Source organism: Esox lucius, chromosome 1 (assembly GCF_011004845.1).
Source record: "Esox lucius isolate fEsoLuc1 chromosome 1, fEsoLuc1.pri, whole genome shotgun sequence".
Classification (NCBI taxonomy): Eukaryota; Metazoa; Chordata; class Actinopteri; order Esociformes; family Esocidae; genus Esox; species Esox lucius.
In genome coordinates this window covers 32,493,063-32,513,314 of record NC_047569.1, presented here as the reverse complement: position 1 = coordinate 32,513,314, position 20,252 = coordinate 32,493,063, and the positions used below count along the sequence as shown (strand labels likewise).

Genomic DNA, 20,252 nt, shown 5'->3' with positions numbered 1-20,252 from the left:
TGACCTACAGTTGCTATGCTTTCTGGCCACGTCATCATAGAAAATTAGATTTGGATCTCAACCTGGTTAAATAAAAGTTAAATATATAAAATTGTGTCGCCTATAGCCCCTTTGTTTCATAGTCGTCCTGGAATTTCCTAATCTGAGAACACACTGTGAATTGTACATGAATGCTCAATACCAGCAGTGACACTCAAATGAAAATTAAATCAGTTTCTATCATTAACACACAGAGCAATTTATAACAGAAGTTCTGTAAAACTGTTAGTTGATAAGCAATGTTTTGTTTAACGCTTCTGCTAAATTGAAAGCTATTTTTAACTTTTTATTTTTACTTTTACTACCAAATACCGCATATCATAAAATAACCTTTGACCTCTTCGCTCCCTTTATACTTTGAGAAAAGTAGTGAGGTTGATTTCCAGTGTAATTTGAAGTGAACACAGGACAGCTACAGTGGGGGTACAGTTTATCAACACAAACAGAATACAGTGTCACACAACTAACAACGTGCATTTTGCCCAGCAATGCTACAGCTTGTGTTTAGTCCTCCTCGTCATCCTTCTGTTCTTCCTGAAAACCACAGGTCAGGGGTTAGGACATTAACATCAGTATTCATTAAATATATCAAATGTTGTATTTCACAAATAAGGACATTTCCAATGTCTTTCACATTACTTCAGTAAGCACTGAGTAAATGGGTTTAAGATATTAAGTACAACACTGTAATATGGAACAATATTACAATATTTATACATTTGTGACCAAATTAGGCCATGTTTACTCATACTGTGTATCCTCTTATGTGTATTTTATTGATATTGTGGACAAGCAATCCTCCACAAATAAACGTGTATTCTTCTGAGAACTTACTGAGTCCGGCACCAGCTTGTGTGGTCCCTTCCTCTTTACCTTCTCATCCATTTGGGATTGATAAAGAGACATGAAGATATCAGAGAGGAGTTTAGTTTAGAAAACAAAATAAGTTTGACAACAACTTGTTATGAAACAACTGTCCTGCTTTTGAAAGAGAGAGCAGTGTGTCTCCCTCCCAAACAAACTGCTGCACAGCTGAAGCTCATTTTTGATTGGGATTGTGACTGATAGTGATCTGTCTGAGACAAGGTGAGGTGACGTTTGGACAAGCAGAGGTCACATTTTTAGAACAGTGGTTTTTCAAGGAGCTTCGGCTCTTTCAATGGGGTGATCACGTGACAGGAGTGCCATTAGTCAGGGAAACTTTCAGTCCCTTTAAACAACCAGCAGATGTCACTTAAGTACTGTTTCATAATGTAATACATTACTCCACCCAACACCACATTTGAATGAACATGTATGGACTGGGCCAATGAATATCCCATACAGACTGACGCTCACATTCAATATGAAACCTGTATCTCATAACATTTGCATTCCACTATCTTCTATCAGGACACTCACCGCCTTAGACCTTCCACACCGGAATAGTCTGTGTCCTGGGGGGGCGAGAGAAAGACAGTCAGGGACTAGTAATGATGACAGGGCCCCTCCTGCATCTAAAAGACAGACAGACTATACTCTCATGGAACTGCTTCAACATGGCTTTGTTAGCATTCAGTTTGCCAGGTTGGAAGGGACATTTTCCTCGTATGCATTTTTACTCTTCTATTTTCACTGTCACCCTAAAAGAGGTCCGCACACCTCACTCATTTGAGTCAACGTGCAAGCCTGTGTGTAGCCTGTAAGAACGGTGGGAAAGGAGACCTTCTGGTGAAGTGATTACTTCCAGTCACCAAGTAACAAAAGCAAAGGACGGAGAGACGACATTTGACTAAAACATAGTAAATTAGCTGGTCATTTTAGCTTCCCATTTCCATGTGGAATCATGAGGTTTATTACGTAAAAAGACTGTTAAAGCAGGTCCAGGAACAATAATCTTGGTAAGCAATAGTGAATAGGATACTTTGATGTATAGCCTATTCCAACCAGACTGGAGCCGTGACACAGTACTGCCCTGACAGCTTCACAGGAAATGAGACAGCTAAATCCAATTTTCAGGTCACACAAGAATCGGAGAAACAACTGAGCACATGACGAGCGGCTCCATCAGTGACGCAGAAGTCGGGGTACTTACCAGTCAACAGGATAACGGACAAAATGACCAAGAACCCAGCGAAGGCCAGACCTCCAATACGAAGAGTCTGATAGTCTGCAACCAAGATGGTAAAACTCACCACAAGATACCTCTTGTCTCTCTCTTCCCATCGCATCTCTTTTTCATAAGTTGTTATCAAATAATTAAGGTATTTATTTAGCAGAATCATTGGATTTTCTCCTACCGTAATGAAAGTCGGCATCGGGGTCGTACTTAGGGCCTGAGGAGAGAGGACACGAGATGAGATCCCAGACAATATTCACTCAGCAGATCCTTACAGCTCTGAGGAATATGCAGTAGGTACAGGAATGCTGCCCATTGTTGACACAGGCCTGGATAAGATTCACACAGGCCTGGATTAGACTCACACAGGCCTGGATTAGACTCACACAGGCCTGGATTAGACTCACACAGGCCTGGATTAGACTCACACAGGCCTGGATTAGACTCACACAGGCCTGGATTAGACTCACACAGGCCTGGATTAGACTCACACAGGCCTGGATTAGACTCACACAGGCCTGGATTAGACTCACACAGGCCTGGATTAGACTCACACAGGCCTGGATTAGACTCACACAGGCTTCACCCCCTGGCCCTCACTTTTTGGCAGTCACTCCCTAGCCAATATTCCATTTCCATCCCCCCCCGACCATCACCCTCAGGCCATTACCCCCTGGCCATCATTCCCAGGCCATGACCCCCTGGCCATCACCCCCTGGCCATCACCCCCTGGCCATCATTCTCTGGCCATCACCCCCAGGCCATCACTCCATTACCATCACTCCCTGGCCTTCACTCTCTGGCCATCACTCCCTGATCTTCACTCTCTGGCCATCACTCTCTGGCAATCACTCCATTACCATCACTCCCTGGCCTTCACTCTCTGGCCATCACTCCCTGGCCATCACTCCATTACCATCACTCATTACCATCACTCCCTGGCCTTCACTCCATTACCATCACTCCCTGGCCATCACTCCATTACCATCACTCCCTGGCCTTCACTCCCTGCCATTCTGTCTTGGGCTAACAGGGTCCAGATCATAGGGTTTGTTTGAGTATGTAGAAGTGCAGAGGGCACTGCAAGGCTAGCTAGCTCCCGTAGTTACTGTGTCATAAATGATCACCATTTATCCTGAACAATTCCCTGTGGCTTTCTGTTTCTGCCCTTTACCTGGCTGGCATGAAAACAAGAAACAACCGAAATCCGGCTATTGTGCCAGACAAATTGAATAAGCTGAGACATAGTACAGGGGATATCTGGGGCATTATTTCCAGCTAATTTATTTTTATTTTACACATAATAAAATGTATGGTCATTTCTCAAGACCTATAGAACAAAATAACACAACCGGTCAAAACTTAAGGCCTTTGGGCAAAAAAGCTTTTGGTGGATGGTAATTGAAAACCATTGATGTAGAACAAACCTTCAGCGGCGGACATGGTGCCTGGTCTGTGCAAGTGTTAGGACAGCAGAGCTACAAGGAAATAAGAGAGATGATGAAGCTATAGCCACATCTACAGTAATAGCTGCTGGTTCTCAAGACACTGGAGACATACATTGAAAAAAAGGTACAAAAATGTAAAATATGTAGATTTTCTAGTTTGCTAATTATTAAATTATTTTCACGTTAAAAAGGCATATCCTACAGTGGTTATGAACTAACATTAAATCTGTGTTCTTTTTTAAGTTACATGTGGAATGCTTTAGTGGTCTTAGTCAGGTTTGATGAAAGGCAGTTGACATGTTATGCAACTCTGGATGTCCACAGACATTGCTTCAGTTGGGTCATCTTAGTTTTATATCGGTCCAATTTCTTTGATCTCCTTTGAGAGGCTGCTAGAGATATTGATTTTACACACAAACGCACTCTCCCACACACACACACACACACACACCCACCCACATACACACACACACACACACAGTACTTTGATCTAAATCTCTATGCTTTTAATGATTAACTTACATTCTAAGACAAAAACCTTCCTGATTCTTTTTTGTCTCACATGCAAATGGGAAACATGTGAAAGCATAGGTATGTGAAAGCATCTGTGTGTGTCATCTTGTTAAAAATATGTGTGTTAATAATGTAACATTGTGAAAATGTATGTGCTGCCTAATTGATACCCCCTCTGAAAGTCATACAGAGACAAGAACAAAGGTGTATTGCTGCTTGCTCTTGATAACCCTGAACAGTTTGCCCTGTCAATCCTATATACCCCTTTTTCAGCACCTCAGTTGTGTCCTGTTTCTGTTTACAGTCTTGTCTGGTGGTAGCAACACTCAGGGGTTGGATAGTGGGACCCAAGTCCTCTGAAGCACATCCCATCAAGCACTTCTACTTCTCATCACACTGCTTTTGAAACAAGCTGCTAGGCTGTAGTAGGCCCAACCCAGGGGTGGCTGAGCCAATTTACACTGCCATTTGCAAGCGCATTTGAAATGTCGCAACCAGGAAATGAACTCTGGTCTAGATAACACAGCGGTGATGCAGTCCCCATCAATATATTTTTACAACACTGATGGGATAGTTCACCAAAATCACTGAATGACACTAGGGTTAAAACAGGGTTAGTCTCATTCATATGAAACATTATTGTCAATAGAGACATTGAATGCAACCAAAATATGACACATGAGAAAGCCATCCTGCGTTTACAGAATTTTCAAACTGGCCTACACGATAAGCAAGCTCAGATTGCATATGATTCACTAGAGTCCGGTACACAATCGTTCTTTGAGCCGTTCTACATTAATACCACATGTACTCATCTGGGATCGTAGTAAGCGTTGCGTATTTGAAGTAGATCCAGTATTGACTCACCTGTGGTGCTGAACGGCTCGCCTGAATATTCGTTGTCCTTTTAGATTTGTCTGTCTGTCTCTGCGGCCAGGTGCTTCTGCCGGCCCCTCCCACCAAATCCAACCCTTTCAACCTCCCCATTCTTACTCTTTGACACCCATAACTCTGACTGCCACAATTCATCAACCATCAATATACCTTTATGGGCCTGTAAAGTGTGGCCTTTTGAGCCGATAGGGTGATATGGCAACCTTTAGAATCATCGATGCAGTGTTCATACTACTCTGACTAACCTGGTCATTAGGAAGTCACTCTCGTCGTTTTTATTTGGAGCCTGCAGAGTAGCGCGCACAACCTTCAGTGACACAGAGTTTGAAATTAGCCACTTGATCGCATTGTCACGGAGCTGTGTCCTTTGATAATATGGCTTTGTAATGTACCAGAACATTTCAGCCTGAGAATCACAGTTGATCCCCGGTTGGTGATAATGTTATGACCAACCACTAGATAATCAAAACCATACTATAACATTAACCCACATCAGGCATGTTTTCACTGCACCTTAGCCCGGGGCTAAGCAAGTGTTCACATTTGCCCATATTGAAGTGGGCTTGCACCAACATTAGCCCATGGCTAGCTGGCCTTGCTCCAGATCAAGGTTAGCGTGAACATTTCAGGGCTAGCCCCAGAAACACAGAGACAAAATATCAAAGTGTCAACCAGGGTGAAGAACAAAAGAATAGAACATTTATGTCCAATCACAAAAGTCGCATATTCACTTATATATATATGCTTGTGATACGTGCCATTACCAACAGCTATCAACACTGTAGCTGTTTGTCAAACATTTCTTGTTTTGATTGAACAGCTTTATCTTGTCGAATGGCTTTATCTTACTTGAATCATGAGAGCAGAATCAGTGCATGTCAGTGATGTACATATAACATTACACAGATCCCAGAGAGAATGTACCATTTCTATCTTGTCAAATTTGTCTGTTAGCCCAGGGCTTAGGAATTAAATGTTAATCCTTAGCCTAAAAGGTTAAACCCAGAGGCTAAGCTAGCCCATGGCCAGTCCTAGCCTGGGGCTAAGAACAATGAGATTTGAAAAGGCCAATACAGTTGTTTTGGTTGTATTGCTGTACATGTGTACATAGAGTGAGACTGTTCTTGTCTATTATGTAGGTTTTATGTCGACCCCAGGAAAAGCAGCTGGTTCCTGCACAGGAGCTGATCTGGATCAAAATAAACCATAAATAAACTAAACAACATCAGTAAACACATACTGGAAGGTTATAGGTGATAGCCACTTTATTTCTTCTGTTAAAAGCACAAACTTTATCTATACAATATACAACCTCATGCACATAATGAACAGAGTAGTTACTTATTGTTGTGACGGTGTTTGTAAGAACGATGCTCAGGATAATAATGAATGTCTAACTGCGACATACTATAAGCATTTCCTGACATTTGATACATAGCCAATTATCTTTGCATTTATTATCTTTACTTAATTTGGCATCTAAAACTATAACTCAGGCACAGTTAGTATCTGAGCTGTAAAATATTCACCCAAGCCCTACACACAAATGTGCACTCCACACAAACACACAGGTGCATTCCCACCATTCCCACACAGCAAGGATAACATTCTTTATTACCACTGTTTTGCAGCAAAACTATTTCAATTAGATTGTATTTTTCAGTATTTCATAGAAATGGAAAAACTGTGCAGTTACTAACTTAATGAAGATCGTACAGTACAAAACCACAAGACACCATTGGTTGAGAGATTGACTTTGCAATCGGCTACAATTACGTCTCAACTAAATCATAAAGTACAACCATTTGCGCCACTAGTGCGGGTGCGAAAACCATCCATTCACGGAATCAACCGGCTCAGCCAATCACACAGGAGGCGGCTAGATTGGACAGTTGTACAGGACAGGCAGTGATACAGCTGATGTAGGAGTTCACCTCACAGCGGACTGTTGTTGATGACCTCCTAGATACCTCTCATGCGTTTTGTGCTTGGTCAGTAAACTGTGACAAGTTGGATTGTCGTGTGTAAGGTGCAACACAGTCAAATAGACACAAACACTCAGACACACACACACACACACACACACACACACTTACACACAACTTAAGCTCATGTATTCACACAGGCACACACTTAAATATATATAGCTCTAACTTTATAACGTGTATAGGCTATTTATACTAATATATATGCATGTATTGTATATGATTTACCATGTGAAAAACGGCATAAGGACAGCTGATATGCAAGTGGTAGTGGTAGCATAACAACTCATTAAAAACACAACGAACAGTAACCTCTAACACCTAAAGACGACAAAACACACAATATAGGTTAAACACAAACAATGACAGCAGTCCTTGATATACTGTATTAGTCTAATTATGAACTGGTGTCAAAGTCCATCTGCAAAAAGGTCCCTGGCTAAGACTACGAACTGGAGACAGACTGTTACAGAAAGGCACATACAGGAGTACTGAGAAACAGATACAGCCACGGAGCACGGAACAATACGCTAGATGTTTATTTACATCTGATCCATCACCCCACCCCCTCTACACACTCCTACCCTCTGGTTGTACAGTTGACCTTTGGCCTGCAACACATTGACCAGCACGCTTCATCGTCCTCTTCGTTCGTCGTTCTCGCCTCGGTCATCAGTGTCCCCTCCCTTCATGGTTACTGTGTTAGTCGTTGGGTTGTGGTTAAGTGGAAGATTTGGCTCATCGTCATTCAGGTGTGTGGGGGTTGGGGTGGCGCTTGGTCGGGCTGTCTCAGTTCTCAGCCTTTGCCTCCGGCTCTGGTTCCTTAGCTGTAGACCGTGGAAGGAGAATCCAGAAAAGTCACACGACTACTGACATTAAATTAATTTAAGATCGGGTCGGTCCTTTTAAAAGGATCTCCCATTAGAAGACTGAGTTTATCCAGCTACGAAAGACCACACTTCTTACTTTCCAAAGGCAATTTAAAACAGTGGGCCGAAACATGAGGGAAACCCCTGGAATTATTTATACAGCCTTAAGGCCAGTGACTGAACTCAGCAATGTTGTGACGTCAGGTGTGTTCAGGGAGGTGTAAGACAAGGAAGTGGATAGATTCTCCTACCCTTTGACACAATCAGGTTCTCCGCAGTAGCTTCTTCATCTCCAGGGGCCCTGCGATGAAACCATTGGTTGTGACCAGATATAGATAACACTGCCCCATAACAAAGGAGCGGAAATGTAAGCTAACACCAGTTTTACACACTTACTTGGGCTTCTCTTTCTCCTGATTGAAACTGCAGCGACATTTTCGACCTATAATGGAGACATCATTGTCACGATTTGAATCAACAATCAAAGAACGTTCAGTTACAAATGTCACGTCTGTTTCCTAGCCTTACAGGTGCTAAAAATACCAGCCTGACCTTCACTTTCCCCGATTCAGAATCAATCTTCATCGTCCACAACAAGCAAGGGCCGGGAAGGTGTTGTACCACTTTCCCTACCTCAGGGAAAATATGTCACATTTGTAACAGAACTTTCCCTTTTGGTTGGTCACGCAGCACCACACCATATTGGTTTATACAACCACACCCATACCGGCCCGGCAGACACCAAACCAGGTGTGATTCTCTGGCTGAAATATTCTGGTAAGTTGGCCAACCCCTGGGAACAAGACCGTGACACAGGCCCCAGAACAGCCCACGATCTCACTTGGTGATTTGGGGACAGCCCCAATTGCCCGGTTCAAAAGGTGATATTTCCCATGTCAACAAGGCATTTGGTGCTTAGAAACCAACTGTTATCTAAGACTAATTCGAGGACCAGGCTGTTGCCCAGCAGCCACAGGGAGCGTTCAGGGAGGAATGCCAAGCTCTTTCCCTCGCTTCCATGCAAGGTCCCGGGCTTGGAAGTGGGGCATTGCCTCTGCCTATGTTTCCGGCACTTCACGAGCTTCACAGATGTCAAATTGGAAAACGACAGACACAAATTCCAGCCAGCAACTCCACATAGGATTGCCCCTCTTCTAGTCTTGTTAAGACCTGACAACAACAGAGTCTAGTACACCTGTAGCATGGCAACCGCTTTATTGACAGATTATACTCAATCAACTTTGCTCCCGCCTAATAAATATGTCACTTTACTATTTAATGTCATACAGTACCCAGCGGCTCCAGCTAAGATGCCAGTGTGAGCTAGGTGTCACACACACACACCATTTACACCAGCTGGTGTCCATATTCAAACAAACAGTACCGGATCAGGGCAAAGCAAGTCTGCATTTCAAAACATTGACTCAAGTGCGACCCAAGGTGTCAGATTTTACAAAGTGCTTGTAACAGCCAGTGACAGCCGCTGACAGCGGACATGAACAGATTTTACAAAGAGGTGAGTAATTCTGGGCATACGCGGTTTGGGCTGTGATGTAGCTATCCGGCAAACAATTTGGGCTGTGATTAAGCTATCCGGCACACGGTTTTGGCTGTGATTTATATATCCGGCACACGGTTTTGGCCGAAATTTAGCAATCCGACACACGGTTTTGGCTGTGATTTAGCTATCCGACACATGGTTTTGGCTGCAATTTAGCAATCCGACACACGGTTTTGGCTGCGATTTAGCAATCCGACACACGGTTTTGGCTGTGATGTAGCTATCCGACACACTGTTTTGGCTGTGATTTAGCTATCCGACACACGGTTTTGGCTGTGATGTAGCTATCCGACACACGGTTTTGGCTGTGATGTAGCTATCCGACACACGGTTTTGGCTGTGATGTAGCTATCCGACACACTGTTTTGGCTGTGATTTAGCTATCCGACACACTGTTTTGGCTGCGATTTAGCAATCCGACACACTGTTTTGGCTGTGATGTAGCTATCCGACACACTGTTTTGGCTGTGATTTAGCTATCCGACACACGGTTTTGGCTGCGATTTAGCAATCCGACACACGGTTTTGGCTGTGATGTAGCTATCCGACACACTGTTTTGGCTGTGATTTAGCTATCCGACACACGGTTTTGGCTGTGATGTAGCTATCCGACACACGGTTTTGGCTGTGATGTAGCTATCCGACACACTGTTTTGGCTGTGATTTAGCTATCCGACACACTGTTTTGGCTGTGATTTAGCTATCCGACACACGGTTTTGGCTCTGATTTAGCTATCCGACACACGGTTTTGGCTGTGATTTAGCTATCCGACACACGGTTTTGGCTGTGATTTAGCTATCCGACACACGGTTTTGGCTGTGATTTAGCTATCCGACACACGGTTTTGGCTGTGATTTAGCTATCCAACACACGGTTTTGGCTGTGATTTAGCTATCCGACACACTGTTACGTTGGCAGCTACATACCATCCATTGACGCAATTTGTCTGCATCCGAGACGTCCCAGACGTCATGATATACTCAGCTGTACCACACACTGACCATAATAATTGCCACATCTCTAATAGCCAAACCTACTTATTACGATGAAGAGTGAATAATCAGACCAGTGAACTTTGGACCAGTACGTCTAGCACCAGCAAGGCAGGACTTCTGGTAACACATCTCTTGGCCTTTTAAAGACATGACCATGTATTGGATCCACTAGATGAGCACAAAAGCTATCAGTCATGAACAGGAGACCGGCAGAAGGGAACCGTGAGGTGTACATGCGGACTAGGACAACTTACTGAAGTGTGAAGACTTACTGAGGATGAGCAGGATGCCCAGGGCAAAGAGTACTACAGCAAAGACCAGTCCACAGATCCGCAGGCTATGATAGTCTAGAGAAACACACAGGGAAAGGGGGGCGTCTGCCTCTGAACAGCTCCTTTCATTGGTACTGGAACGTAGATGTGTGAAAGAGTAGATGTGAAAGACCACAAAGATGAACTGTCCTTACCATATACAAACGGGTCCACCGCTTTCGTCTCCTTACCGCCTGAAAATACAAGCACAGAGCAACTCAAAGTGATGAGGTACTGGCCAGATGTCACATTGCTAATTGTTATGGTGTACCCACCACATAATATCATGGGGCTGGGGTTACTATGAGTGAATACGTAAAGTCCTGTACAGTTCACTTGGTATTACACCAGGAAAATAGTTCTTTTAAAAAAAAGTTGAATATGTATTAATTCAATAAGGGCATAAATTGATTTTAATGTAAACGCATTTACCCTCAGCACTAAGGTCTTTTTCCGCTAAAAGGGAGAGAAAAAGGACAGAAAAAGAGAGTCAACATCAAAGTCTCAGGATCTCTAAGAACATAATTCTGACTGTTTTTATTGGCTGCTAGTTACAGTGGAGGAAGATATCAGACAGGTAAAGTGGGAGGAAGATATCAGACAGTTATAGAGGGAGGAAGATGTGAAGATGAGAACAGGAGAGAAGAGCTGTAGTCTGGAGACAGGGGATGTGATGAGGACAGGACAACAGCAAAAATGGGGAGAGCTGTAGTCTGGAGACAGAGAGGAGGTAATGAGGACAGGAAAACCAAGGGGAGAGCCGCAGTCTGGAGACAGAGAGGAGGTGATGAGGGCAGGAAAACCAAGGGAAGAGCCGCGGTCTGGAGACAGAGAGGAGGTGATGAGGACAGGACAACAGCAAAAATGGGGAGAGCTGTAGTCTGGAGATAGAGAGGAGGTGATGAGGGCAGGAAAACCAAGGGAAGAGCCGCGGTCTGGAGACAGAGAGGAGGTGATGAGGACAGGAAAACCAAGGGGAGAGCTGCCGTCTGGAGAAAGAGAGGAGGTGATGACGACTGGGAAAACCAAGGGGAGAGCCGCAGTCTGGAGACAGAGAGGAGGTGATGAGGACAGGAAACCCAACGGGGGAGCTGCCGTATGGAGACAGAGAGGAGGTGATGAGGACAGGAAACCCAACGAGGGAGCTGCCGTATGGAGACAGAGAGGAGGAGATGAGGACTGGGAAAACAGAGGATGGAGACAAGAGGATGTCAACAAAGCAGGAAGAATGAACAACACTGATGGAGGAATGAAAAGCAAAGAGAATGCGTGTCTGGAACATAAAAGAAAACAAGAACAGAGGAGGTGATGGAGAGAACTCCAAAGAGGAATGTGACCTGACTGGAGGTTGGGAAAAACCTATGACAGAGGATGTGAAATGTTACACACGCACACACAACTACATTTTCAGACACTGCACCCACACAAAAGGAGGCTTCATGGTCTGTCCATTGATTCGTTGGAAGCCCATGCCTGCCATATCATGCCACAGCCACCTCAATGATGTCTCCCGCCTTCCTGTCGATAGTGTTGGTGGTAGAGGGATTACTTACCAGCCACGTAGACCGGGAGCGAAATGAGGAAGAACATAATAGTTTCCATGGCAACTGTCAAAAGAGAGAGAAAGATACAAGGAGAAAGAGGAGCGTTACTAGTTTAGACGTCACACAGACAGCCAAAAGAGACACAGGCACAACCATAACGCTAGCAAACTGCCTGCCCATCCTCTCCACTCTGCTGGTCATGAACCAACAAATGGCGTAACCTTCCAGCCCATTTGTGGCAGATGCCCTGCAAGGCTGAAAATAGACACTAATATAATGTTTTTTCCCCCTCTCTCCCGTTCAGATATCGAACTGTTACTGTAAGTTATTACCTCAAATTGATTCAAACACTATGCATCCAGCTACGTCAAATACTGAGCTGCAAATAAACCAAAGATAATGCCTCGTCAAGACAAGTCTGATGCCTCGTACACACCCAGACTTGTCTGATGCCTCGTACACCCCCAGACTAGACTAATGCCCTGTACACATCCAGACTAGTCTAATGCCATGTACACACCCAGACTAGTCTAATGGCCTGTACACATCCAGACTAGTCTAATGGCCTGTACACATCCAGACTAGTCTAATGCCTCGTACACACCCAGACTAGTCTAATGGCCTGTACACACCCAGACTAGTCTAATGGCCTGTACACACCCAGACTAGTCTGATGCCTCGTACACCCCCAGACTAGTCTGATGCCTCGTACACCCCCAGACTAGTCTGATGCCTCGTACACCCCCAGACTAGTCTGATGCCTCGTACACCCCCAGACTAGTCTGATGCCTCGTACACCCCCAGACTAGTCTAATGCCCTGTACACACCCAGACTAGTCTAATGCCATGTACACATCCAGACTAGTCTAATGCTTTACACATAAAAGATAAGAGTCAATAGAAGGCACATCAGCCATTGCTGTCAAATGGAAAAGCTGCACACCCCCTGTACTCCTTATGCCTCAAATAAACAATGGTTATTTCCATGGTCATTTCCTGGTGGCTTAAATTCTACATAATTCACTGTGTAAATATTTGCTCCAGGGAGAAAACAAGCACTGAATAGCTCATGGTATCATTGTGCCAAAACATCAGAAAATATAGCTTTACAGCTTTTGTAAACTGGTCGACCAACAGCGATGCCTCATTGGACACTTCCCCTTTTAGAGACAAGCAAAACAGGATATCTGTCAAACTGGCATTTGCAGTGTGTTGTAGTTGCTCCTGTCATTTTGTTTCCATTAATGTAAATCTGCACATTTTGACAAATAGAAAGGTAGCAAATAAGCAGATGTGGTAGGATGGCTTTCTCAGATCTATCATTGACCTTTATAGCGGCATATCATATTTAACCTGGGCATGTTTTCTTTTTTTAAGAAGAGTAATTCAAATGGAATGAAATCAAACACCATTCAGCCATAATTTCGTTCAACCTGAGAGGTCACATTAAGATGCCAACCTGTGCAACTGAAACTATACTGTCATGGGTACAAACTCTTCCTGTCTGTTGGTCTGCACATATGTGTTTTAGCTGTGCCATAGATTTTTTTTGCCCTGAGTGACTTATTGCGGGTGGCCAACAGGGGGAGACAAGGAGCTCTGTAATACCCCTTAGGCAGGAGGATACCGCTCTTGAACACACCCCTGCCAAAAGGACTGATCAGCAGGTAATGACTGGTTGTGGAAAAGGGCCCATTGGACAACATGTAGTGAGTGATGTAAGGGATGCATTAGTACAACATCTGTGAACACCAGTGTGGTGAGGCTGGAAGGACATACTTGAGGAAAGGTCTGGAAAATAATACTAAAAGGGAAGTGATTTTAATTACTGAAAGTTTTAAGGACAACGACACGTTGCGACTTATAAAGAAACGGTACCAAGTCACATGGACTGTTTTTAAAGGGGACAGATGCATAATTACCCATCAAATTGGACCAGGTCATCAGGTGACAATTTTTAGAAGTGGGCATGACAGAGAAAACCTTGGGTGATGCATTTTGGTCACCAGGCTTGAGGTTAATGAGCACATGTGAAGGATGGACGACACGGGTTGGCTTGCCGAAACCACCTACACACTCCACCAGGGTGAAAAGCCTCCTGTAAATGGACTCATTCTTTGAACTCTGTTGCCTGACTTCAGAATAAAAGTCCCCTGCTTTGCATTTATTTAGTCTCTGTGTCTTGATTGTTGTGGTTCTCAACTGGTCACTGACATAATGAACTGGGGTTCAGATTGGTCCCCAGGCAGTGTAGTTGGGCATAGGCACTGAAACAATACAGCAGAGTTAATGTTGGCCCATAAACAGCCTAGCTAGCCACAGTACGAATGATATATCACTAGCTGGAATGAGTAGCCGAGGACAGACATGGTGAAGCAGTGAATTGAAAGTCCAAAAAGACTCTGAGGTGATTTCACCAAAAATGGATTGGCGCCATATAAATATTTAAAAGCAAATACAAAAAACACTTATGAACAGTACATCAAAGTGTGCAATGCGTTGTACAAAAGTGGCAGCTATGGGGATCAGAAAGACTGGGCTATGATGACCTTGACATCATTTTTGGTAATAGGTGGCCAACAATCAATTGTTGCTGAGGTTCCATGATATACATGCATCAGGACTCAGCATATATTTGAGCGGGTTTGTTGCTGTCAAGGGACAAGGGGTTTCCATCTTTGTGACAAATGTCTGCCCAGTGAACAAAATACATTCCCAACCACATGGTTTTCATTGAAAATAATAAAAGGCGCATCTACCAACAATATATGTTGACGTAAACAAATACAATTGCGAAACAAACATGTCAGTCGGTGGTGAAAAGGAAACAATGAACGATGTGTGATAGTGCTGCCGAGGGGACTCAGACAATTCCCACAGCAACTGATACTTATAAGAAAGGTGCAAAATTGATAGTGTGGACAATGTTTGGTTTTAAGACAACAAACACAGAACAGAAAAAAGTCTGTCGTGGAAAAAGAAAGAGACGCATGTAACCTCGACAGCCACCAATAAAAGCTATTTTGGCGCATACCGTCCCCTCCGGTATTAGAGTTGGGCCAACGCAACAAGGAGAAATACCTGGCCCGGGGCTGCCAAATGGGGCCCTAGAATGCAGCCTAGCTGACAACAATGAACGCATCTTGGTTGCCACCTCTTGAAGAGGCACACCTGCCACCTATCTAGCCTCATCGAGGAAGCTAAAAGGGACCCTAGAAAAGCAGCTACAGGCAGCAGCGTGCAAGATTAAGGGGTGGGATGTTTAGCTTATTGTTAATTAGCACACCTGCCTTATAATAGCTTGGGTACAAATATATTATTGGGCTCAAGTCTGGAAAAGATAATAGTTTTTTTAAGTTAATTTAGCTGTGGTTTTAGCTGTTTACACACTAGCAGTAACATTACACAGGATATAAAAAAAGACGTACTGTGCCTGCTCTTCTACTTAAATGAAATAAGAGGATGTCATATTCTCAGGAAGATGTTGCACAATATTGTAGTTATTACTGTCTGAGTGAGGTGATTATTCTAATCCCAGAGCAGGAAGTAAGCCTAACGTAGATTTATTTTTTAAGAATTCAGAAATTGACAGTAAGTTTGTTGCTTTGCTCACGGTTAAACAACATTAGCTTCATTATGAAAATTGTGTCTACAGTGGAAATGGAAATAACATCAGAGCGCAACATAAACACAATATTAGTAGTCTGAAATTACATCCAGTGGGAAAGTGAAACGCAACCTTTTCAACCTCTCATATTCAAGTTGGGCGAATCTCTCAGAATCCTATGAGAAAGCTGCTGAAGGGGTGTGGCACTTCCCGGCCAGGCAAATGCAAGTAACAGTCAACCTCGCTCCATTTCATTACTTCATGGTCTGATGGTGTTAGGTTTCAGCCACCATTGTATTGCCATTGTTTTTCCAATCTGTGTTTCGGTCCAGTGGTGCTGCTAGCACTTCCCTTTGTCTTAGAAGGGGATAAGAAGGGGTAAGCCAGATTCAGAGGCAGGGCCATTGGTATCCTCTGTGACGTTGTTGGTGTAATATTCGAGAGAAGCACCGAACCTAGGGAGGGGGCTATGACTCAAGGCCAAGACATTGATGATGAATTACATATATTGCACAAGACCCAGACTGAGGAAATACACAGAAATAAGCATCCCAAGAGAGAATATCGTGTGTTGAGACCGTTAGTTTATCTCTCTGTGGGTGATAGTTCACACCTGAAAGTTCATACTTCAATATGGCTACAAGAAATCTTATCTCAAAATTTTGATCTGAAGGCTCAAACACAGTTTTCCTTACGTTCTCACCCAGTGAGAGATCTTTCTGTGACAGTCTTACCCAAATTGCTATCCCTCTGTAACGCCCAGTCATATATGAAGCCTTTCCTCTCTAAGCGTTTGGGTGCAGAATGCCGGTCCATCTACCACATGCTCTTACTTGAGAAAAATAAAAATAATAAAAAACTCTCTTACAATAGAATTGCCCAGCAGTGTCGTTGAAAAAGAGAGGATACGTTTTATTAGCTCTGTTAGTGTGTGTATATTTGAAACAAGCTTTGCATGTCATTTATCTGAGTCGCATTATGTGACCCAGAATGATTATAACACAGCCCAAATAGGACCAGGCAATGGTAAGTAGGCCAAAATGGAGGTCATCAAGATCTTTTCTGGAACAAGACCAATGGCTTATGACTTAATATCTTTGCCATCATGCTGATGGTAAATTACCATGACAACAAGGCATTGGACGTGCCTCCTGCCAGGGTATTGCCATGGCAACTGTTTCCTTCAGGTGACTACTACCGTGGCTTTTTGTGAGACAAGGAGAAAGGGGTGGGGCGTACTAAAATTAAAATGTTCATTCATGCGTTTTCATGCTCAATATAAGACTTCATTACCAGATATAATACATACATTTTTAACAACCAGATACATATGCGTTTTCCAATCGGATTATTGTTGCCTACCTACCAAACACCCAGGAGCTTATTTTACACGGATCCGACCACAGTCACTGCCCAAAAGAAACAGGAATGAACAGCATTGCCTGTTGTCTCCGGCGTAAACTACATTATTACCGTAATTGCATAATTACCATGGACACTGCCCAACGCGCGCTCCGAGTGTCGGACACTTTCAAACCCAACTTGTAGCTTTTCATTTTGATTTGTCCGTATCGAGAAGAGTGTTTGACTTGATCAATTAATTACAAATTTATACCACTTTTACCGATTTAGCGTAATTCAAAAAAATATGTTGCTCTTCTGCAATGAATGAGGCAACTTCTCACGTCGCATATACTGCCACAGTGAAAAGGACACACCCTCACCGCACAAAATAGATGGCATACAAAAACAACTCTTTGAGTAGACATCACATTGACTAGATTCGAAGAATCAAAAAGATGATGTTTGTCCTGACGCTATTTCTGCAAAATACAATAAAACGTTCTGAGTGCATGGTCTTACGCAGTGTATAATACATGTTGCGTAATTATTGATTTACCGGAGCACCCACTTTTATTGAAATCCTTATCTAAAATCACCCATTGTTTGTTTCAGCGCGCACTCTATTAGAAGCGGGATTCCAAATAACATGTAACCAAATCATACATCAGCATAGGATAAAGCACACGCCCTTTTGAAATATATAAAATAATAAGCATGTCTAACTTATCTTCTTACCTTTCTTGGTGGTGTGCTCCAAATTGGTTGTCCCCAATCCAATCAACGACAATGGTCAATGTTCAGCGGCTTCTTTCAAAGCGTTATTGTTAAAATATAGCAGCTATTCTCACGATTCATTGGCAATCCAATGTTACTTGATTGTGTAGTGAATAAATATAAAAAAAATGGAACAATGGTTTTCTAAAGCATTTGTTGGTGAATGGCAATGTTTCTTGGTTCTTAGTGATTCCAAAACGTACATTAAAGTCTGAGCTCTCTTTTCCTCACACACGACCTCCAGTTGATTGTGTGCGTATCGCTGTTTAGGTTTGCGAGTCCCGGGGATCTGCCTCTCACACAAAGCCTCAGTGACACAGTGGTGTGGTGGTCGGCCAACTGGCCTGGAGTACCCAAGTGGTTACAAGTGTTGACGTAGTTTGTGTGACTCTACGTTTTGAAAGGCTTGAAAGTAGTTGTTTTTTTATTTGTTTTTTTTTTACACCTATCCATCTCTTTACCTAACTTCCTTCCCCTATAATTACCTACCCACTCACCCGTATATATTTATACCCAGTATCTCACAAAAGTGAGTACACCCCTCACATTTTCGTAAATATTTGAGTACATCTTTTCATGTGACAACACTTGAAGAAATGACACATTGCTACAATGTAAAGTAGCGAGTGTACAGCTTGTATAACAGTGTAAATTTGCTGTCCCCTCAAAATAACTCAACACACAGCCATTATTGTCTATACCGCTGGCGACAAACGTGAGTACACCCCTAAGTGAAAATGTCCAAATTGGGCCAAATTAGCCATTTTCCCTCCTCGGTGTCATGTGACTCTTTAGTGTTACCAAGGTCCCAGGTGTGAATGGCAGGTGTGTTAAATTTGGTGTCATCGCTCTCACACTCCCTCCTACTGGTCACTGGAAGTTCAACATGGCACCTCATGGCAAAGAACTCTCTGAGGATCTGAAAAAAAAGAATGATTGTGCTACATAAAGATGGCCTAGGCTATAAGAAGATTGCAAAGACCCTGAAACTGAGCTGCAGCACGGTGGCCAAGACCATACAGTGGTTTTAACTGGAGACGTTCCACTCAGAACATTGAGTGCACATGCTCAGCGTCATATCCAGAGGTTGTCTTTGGGAAACAGATGTATAAGTACTGCCAGCATTGCTGCAAAAGATGAAGGGGTGGGGGGTCAGACCATATGCCACACACTGCATCAAATTGGTCTGCATGGCTGTCATCCCAGAAGGAAGACTCTTCTAAAGATGATGCATAAGAAAGCCCACAAACAGCTTGCTGAAAACAAGCAGAATAAGAACATGGATTACTGAAACCATGTCCTGTGGTCTGATGAGACCAAGATAAACTTATTTGCTTCAGATTGTGTCAAGCATGTGTGGCGGCAACCAGGTGCAGGAGTACAAAGACAAGTATGTCTTGCCTACAGTCAAGCATGGTGGTGGGAGTGTCATGGTCTGTGGTTGCATGAGTGCTGCTGACACTGGGGAGCTACAGTTCATTGAGGGAACCATGAATGCCAACATGTACTATGACATACTGTAGCAGAGCATGATCCCCTCCCTTCAGAGACTGGGCCGCAGGGCAGTATTCCAACGTGATAACAACCCCAAACACATATCCACTGCCTTGCTAAAGAAGCTGAGGGTAAAAGTGATAGACTGGCCAAGCATGTCTCCAGACCTAAACCCTATTGAGCATCTGTGGGGCATCCTCAAACGGAAGGTGGAGGAGTACAAGGTCTCTAACATCCACCAGCTCCGTGATGTCGTCATGGAGGAGTGGAAGAGGAATCCAGTGGCAACCTGTGAAGCTCTGGTGAACTCCATGCCCAAGAGGGTTAAGGCAGTGCTGGAAAATAATGGTTGCCACACAAAATATGTGGGCCCAATTTGGACATTTCCACAGGGGTGTACTCACTTTTGTTGCCAGCGGTTTAGACATTATTGGCTGTGTGTTGTGTTATTTTGAGCAAATGTACACAGTTAAACAAGCTGTACACTCACTACTTTACATTGTAGCAAAGTGTAATTTCTGCAGTGTTGTCACATGAAAAGATATAATCAAATATTAGCAATAATGTGAGGGGTGTACTCACTATGGTGAGATACATTATATATATAATTTGCTGTCCCCCTAAAATAACTCAACACACAGCCATCAATGTTTAAACCGCTGGCAACAAAAGTGAGTACACCCCTAAGTGAAAATGTCCAAATTGGGCCCAGTGTCAATAATTTGTGTGGCCACCATTATTTACCAGCACTGTCTTTTAGGCAGAGAACACACAG

The 20,252-nt window shown here is 43.4% G+C and overlaps 2 protein-coding genes across 5 annotated transcripts; both read right to left on the bottom strand.

Moving 5' to 3' along the window:
- Positions 1–452: 452 nt before the first annotated feature.
- LOC105012306 (sodium/potassium-transporting ATPase subunit gamma) lies at positions 453–5,091 on the bottom strand. The gene is made up of 7 exons (XM_010873041.4): positions 4,966–5,091; positions 3,565–3,615; positions 2,319–2,354; positions 2,114–2,188; positions 1,441–1,475; positions 874–912; positions 453–573 (listed from the first exon to the last, which is right to left on the bottom strand). Exons 2-7 carry the CDS (start codon positions 3,578–3,580, stop codon positions 544–546), a joined length of 231 nt encoding a protein of 76 aa, XP_010871343.1. The 5' UTR covers positions 3,581–3,615; positions 4,966–5,091; the 3' UTR covers positions 453–543.
- A 1,141-nt stretch (positions 5,092–6,232) lies between these two features.
- Positions 6,233–18,471, bottom strand: fxyd6 (FXYD domain containing ion transport regulator 6). Of its 4 annotated transcripts, none has more exons than XM_010873054.3 (8): positions 17,945–18,471; positions 12,268–12,321; positions 11,147–11,170; positions 10,870–10,908; positions 10,658–10,750; positions 8,243–8,288; positions 8,098–8,147; positions 6,233–7,804 (listed from the first exon to the last, which is right to left on the bottom strand). In XM_010873054.3, exons 2-8 carry the CDS (start codon positions 12,314–12,316, stop codon positions 7,767–7,769), a joined length of 339 nt encoding a protein of 112 aa, XP_010871356.1. In that variant the 5' UTR covers positions 12,317–12,321; positions 17,945–18,471; the 3' UTR covers positions 6,233–7,766. The 4 variants fall into 4 exon arrangements, with proteins under 4 accessions (XP_010871356.1, XP_010871370.1, XP_034150500.1 ...); XM_010873068.3 differs by having other exon boundaries at positions 10,676–10,750; positions 17,945–18,464; XM_034294609.1 differs by lacking the exon at positions 17,945–18,471 and adding an exon at positions 17,356–17,475.
- Between the last annotated feature and the right edge of the window lie 1,781 nt (positions 18,472–20,252).